The sequence below is a fragment of the Medicago truncatula genome, chromosome 3 (assembly GCF_003473485.1).
Source record: "Medicago truncatula cultivar Jemalong A17 chromosome 3, MtrunA17r5.0-ANR, whole genome shotgun sequence".
NCBI classification, from domain to species: domain Eukaryota; kingdom Viridiplantae; phylum Streptophyta; class Magnoliopsida; order Fabales; family Fabaceae; genus Medicago; species Medicago truncatula.
The window spans coordinates 51966705-51972704 of NC_053044.1; the positions used below are offsets into that span (position 1 = coordinate 51966705).

At 31.1% G+C, this 6000-nt stretch overlaps 1 protein-coding gene across 1 annotated transcript; it reads right to left on the reverse strand.

The window, feature by feature from the left end:
• Positions 1-231: 231 nt before the first annotated feature.
• On the reverse strand, positions 232-1572 carry LOC11428788 (uncharacterized). Its single transcript, XM_003603173.4, has 2 exons — positions 1176-1572; positions 232-868 (listed from the first exon to the last, which is right to left on the reverse strand). Exons 1-2 carry the CDS (start codon positions 1409-1411, stop codon positions 472-474), a joined length of 633 nt encoding a protein of 210 aa, XP_003603221.3. The 5' UTR covers positions 1412-1572; the 3' UTR covers positions 232-471.
• Positions 1573-6000: the final 4428 nt, after the last annotated feature.

The window sequence follows — 6000 nt, forward strand, 5'->3', positions numbered from 1 at the left end:
TTCAGGCCAAGTATGATGCGGGTTAACAAACTTCATTGCCTTGATGTATTTTTTTCTAAAAAAAATTGAGCAACTCAATTGTCAAGTTAGTTTCATTGGATGAATCTAAAATTAGTGAGCCCCTGGAAGGGGAGCCAGGTGTGTGAAGGTTGATACAATGATTCAATAAATACAAATTCTACATCTGTGTGAAGGTTGATGACCAATTACAAACAACAAAAACAATTACAGTGACATTAATAATACGTGTTATTGAGTTAGTGCTTACATGGTCTGCCACATCCAATGATAATTGCCTTAAAATAAAAGATTTGGTCATCTATCATTGGTTTCTTTTGCAATTACAGCTCACTTATAGATAAATATAACGCAAGCAAAGATATTCAACCAAAGAATTCCAGTCATTGTTGAGTTATTTAGTTCAGTCTCAGGTTGGCTGCTTCATTCTTGGAGATCAGCCAGTGAGAATGATTACCAATCTGAAAAATTATGTTGATTAGGAGAGATTGGACTGGAACTTGTACTAGGCACTTGATTTCTTTGAAGAGGTGTAGTAGAACTCGAATTTGAGCTTGAAGTTGATTCCTCGCTGGAACAACTAGTACTGCTGTCATAATTCATTGCAAATGCAAGAGCCACAGCACTTTGATTCGAGCTTATGGTTCTCTTAGAAATGCCACCATTGTTACTTCTTAAAAGGAAATTTTTATTCTTCTCCCAAACATGATTCAAGGCCATCAAATTTCTACGTCTCCTTGTGTAAGCATTCTCCGGTTTTGCAATGTCTTTGGCAGATGGTGAAGAGACTGCGTCCGCTAAACTCATGAAGGACTTAGACTTGCCATCATAGAACTTTGAGATGCCCCTCCTATCAATCAACATGATAACTCCAACCATCAAACACTAATATGCACATACTGTTATTTAATTTGAAAAGTTGCATGATCAGAAAATTTCACACAAACGTGAAATGTTGACAAAATGGAAACAAATATATAGTTTCAGTTAAGCTCCCAAAATTTACATCACGTTAGTTTAATTTCAGAGTAAAAACAGAAACATAAATAACTTCAATTTAAACTCAATATTAACTAAATAATATTACGAAATCGTTTTTATGATCCAAACAGACACTTAAGGATGTGTGATCTGAGAAAGGTAGTTAGATAGTGTACCTGATGGGCAGAAACTGTTGGAGTGAGTCCATCATGTTCAATGGTTCATCATAATTATACGTACTCTCAGCCTCATTATCATCGTCGTTGTCCCTGCATTCGGACGCATCGCTATCCTTCCCAATGGACGATGTCGTTGAAGATGAACACTGATCATCCTCATCTTCACTCTCTAACAACGCTGATATTTTTTCTTCCGTTCTCATCTTATCCAAAACGCAGAAATGAACAACCATTTAGACCAACTCATAAAAAAATCACACCAAGAACTAGTTTTATAAATGAGAAAGAGTAATAGAGAAATGGATGAAGAAACGGATAGAGAGACAACACAACATTGAGGACTTTCTTTGTATGTTTCCCTATATACAATTCCAAATATTAATTTTCTAACAAAAATATTTATGTTAGGCTTAATTTAAAAATTGCTCAAAAAAAAAAAAAGGCTTAATTTAAATGCCTTGTATAGACCACAATATAACTATATAATTTTGATGAGCTAGCAACACTCTTTCTATCTATCTTTCTCGAATACTCCTTTATATATCACTTCTTTTGAAATTATGAAATTTGCATAGATAAATATAATAACACTTATTTGGATATACTCCCTTTAAACTTTTTTTTTTGTCTAGTAGCCTAGTGGCTAGAGTTCACACATTTAAATGTGGAGAAGTGTGGTGTCCGGGGTTCGAACCTCGACCCCTGCATAAATTATGGAATATCCCTACCAACTGAGTTAAGCTCACAGGGACTACTCCCTTAAGTTTTAATGGTAAGCAAAAATATCTAATCTCAAATCTCCCCTAAAAAAAGAAATCTAACCTCAAACCTATTTAAAAAAGATTTAGTTGAGTGCAGTTAATTTTCTGTTTTACGAAAAAAAGATGTGCATTTTTAAAAGTGTCATATTCACAAAGACTTGTTTCATGAGAACCAAAAAAGACACCGAAAAATAAAAGATATCTCAATTCAAGAGTGATGTGATTAAATATAATAAAAGTAATAAAATATGTTTTTTTTTAGCAATTCCATTATCCCCTGTAAAAACCTTAAACGATTAAAGGTTTGAGCATATTCTTGACAAAAAAACAAAATATATTTATTATTTTTGTTTGTACATGAGTATTGAGGGAATAGAAATACAAGGGATGCGGATATACCGAATGTCACTGAGGAACCGCGCAATCAATTAATGAAATGAAATTGAAGGATACCGGTGAGAGAGAGCCTAGCAGTAGCAACGTGTATCTCTTCACAACCTATATCCCACTCAACCACATTTTCTAGATTAATTAATTAAGGTACCCTGTCCTTATCAAAATTGAAATTTGTTGTACGAACCTGCTTACTATATTTTTTTTAGATAATCTAAGGACTAGAATTCACTTTATAAAGTGAATAAATGGGGTGTATGGGGTTCGAATTTCAGCCCCTACATATAATAATGTATTGTCCTATCAATTGAGTTATGCTCACGGATGGAATATTGGATCGAATGGTAAATTATTTATTTCTTCATTCAAATTGTACTTCCTTTTATGAAAAAAAAAAATTTACTTTTTTTTAAAGAAATATAACATGTGAGCTCCACTAAATGACAAATAGTCGAAGACTGTATTTATCTTACGTCGATTACCATAAAAAAAAATTCTAAGAACCGAAGGATTGACAAAAAAAAATAGAAAAAAAAAGAAACATGTAGTATTTTGAATTATTTCAATGTAAATTAATTTTCTAACACTTATCTAACTTTTTTTTTTTGAAGTAACATTTATCTAACATGAAAGGACGATATGCTAGACTATATATAATGCTGTTCTTATTTAAAATTTTAAGCTCAAGTTTAATATGATATGCTAGATGACATAAGTTTTTTTTAGCATTTTAAAGGATGCTTTTATGGATTAGGTAAAGGTCAAATATGTCGTTTTTCGTCACAACTGAAGGTTTAAAGTATATGATCAATATCCCCTAAAAACTAGTGTTTCTTGCAAACCCTAGCTCCAATGTGCACTCTCCATGTGCCACTCTTCAGAAATAAAGACGTTACACTCTCCATACCCATACCCATACCTATACTATAAATATCATTGTCTACTCTAGACAGGATTGAAGGTACACCATTTGTAAAACATCTACTCTCGCTCTAACAATTATCTGAGTGTTAGAATAGTTGCACGCACCATCTTCACCTTCGAGGAGACGAAGTGTTGCTTGACTAGTCCACTAATTCGACCATCCTTCTTGTTCAAATTTAAGACATGAGAGTACATCAGCTTATAAAAACATATCCATCGATTAATAATGAATAAATATGGTATCGAAGAAATATAATAATTCCATGGACCAACAACTAATGATCTAACAGACCAATAATTAAAGTTAAGTTTCTTAGTCTATCCTATTAAGAATCAAAATGTCTTAATATTTATAACTTAAAAGACCAAAATGTTCATCACTCAAAATTGAAGGGACAAAAAAATAAACCAAAAACAAATTTAAGGGACCAAATTATATATAGTTTTTAACTTAAGAGGCTAAAATTAAAGAAAAAAGACTTAAGGGACCAAAGCAAAATCTAAAAATAATTTAAAAGACCAAAAATATAATTTAACCTATATAAAATTATTAAATATAAACAAATTGAAATGATTTTTAATTTAAAAAAGTATAGAGAGCTGCCCTTAAGTATTATTCATGGCTCCGCCGCTGTCCGCTATTGAATATAAGCAAAAAATATTAATATTTTTTCGGTCTTGTATATACAAATAATTTTTGTATCATGTGCAAACTTGAATAAATTAAAAAGTTAAAAGTAGTAAATTTATCTTCAAACTTATACATTTTATATTAAATATATAATTTTATAATAAATAATTATTGTTTTAAATAAAAAAATTACCAATTTTAATTGTCTCAACGTATGCAATATTATACGGTATGGAAAAACCCATAAACGTCGTCGTGAGTTTAACTCAGTTGATAGGAACAATGCATAATATATACAAGGTTCGGAGTTCAAACTCCGACAAAAAAACACCATAAACAAAATAACTGTCTTTAAATCTTTAACTCTATTAGTGATGCGTAATCAAATATCTTTAAAATTATTATAAGTTTTATTTTCCAGTAACTCTTTAATTCTCATGAAACAATTTTCTATGGGGAACACTTTTGTGATTGTTCTATTTATTTATTTTTGGCCAAATACCTCCCAGGTCCTCTAAGTTTCATGTTTGTTTTAGATAGATCCTTTAAGTTTCTAAGGTTTTAGATAGGTCCTTTAAGTTTCGAGTTTGTTTCGGATAGGTCCTTTAAATTTCTAAGGTTTCAGATAGCTCTTTAAGTTTCGAGTTTGTTTCAGATAGGTCATTTCTATCAACCTCCGTTAAGCCAAAGTTGATTTGTCCGTTAAGCCAAAGTTGATCTGGTTGGGGAAAAAATTGATGTCAAGTGTCAGAGAGAACCACCTCACCCACTTAACGGACATATCAACTTTGGCTTAACGGACAGAACAACTTTGGCTTAACGGAGGTTGACAAAAATGGTCTATCCGAAACAAACTCAAAATTTAAAGGACATATCTGAAACCTTAAAAACTTAAAGAACTTATCTGAAACAAACGTGAAACTTAAAAGGCCTAGGGAAGTATTTGACCTTTATTTTTCTGAGAGGAAATTGCTCTAATATTTTGTTATGAGATCAAGACGATTAAATGCATTTGACTAAAATATTTATTTGAAAAACAACTTATTTTTTTAATAGATATAAAGTTGGTAATGTTTACTATTTTATAAGAAAAGTAAGTACTTAAAAAAGAGACCGATGAAGTAGATAAGATGACGATGGTGAAGCTTATCCATAAACAAAAAGAAGAAGGTTTCCTCAAAAAAAAAAAAAAAAAAAAACACAAGAAGAATGTGTTTGTGTTACTAGTTTGGAAAATTGAGGATAAAATGTTGCAACGTCCCCATTCCGAGACACTAAACAGGTTTATGTCTCTCTCTTGCTCCCTAATTTCCCCACTTTTACCGTCTGTTTGGAACGTGAGAAATAGGAAAGAGAGAAAGACACGCGGGAGAGATAGGGAAGAAATATGTCATTTCTTATGTTTGACAGTGCAGAGAAACATAGAAGAGAGACTAAATTTATGTGGGGTCCACCCAATTTATCTTCTCTCCATAGATGCGAAGAAAGAGGAGAGAATGGCTGAACATTTTGCTTTTTCCCTATTTACCCTTGTATTTTCATCACATTATCTACACTTTTTTTTCTTATGGATATAGCACACATTTTTTTTACGGAAACTTGATGCACTTGTTTCTTATTTACATATATACCATAATGTTTTACAAATTTTTAGCCTTTGCAATCTTACTCGTTTTCAAATATTTTTTATATTAAAAATAAGAATGACTTTTTTTACTTGTGCTTGTTTTGTGCTATTAATTAAATTAAGTAATTTAATAAATTAATTGAATAATTTGTTTGAAGGAGTTTAAATTATTTTTAAACTTTATGTATTAAAATTATTTAACTTATTATATTAAATTAATGTAGTTAATTATTTTTTAGAATAAATTAAAGTTTAATATGTACCTTTTTTAGCTTAAGGGTGTTTTTGTCCTTTCAAAAAATAAACACACTTCTCTCTCTTCTATTTCTCTTCTCATTCTCTTACACTAAACAACACATCAAATCTACTGTATTTCACATCTCTTTCTCTCTTCTCATACTCTCTCTTATCTACTTCTCTCTTCTCATCTTCTCTCACGAACCAAACACACAATTAATGTTAACCTAACCATATCATACGTGCCTT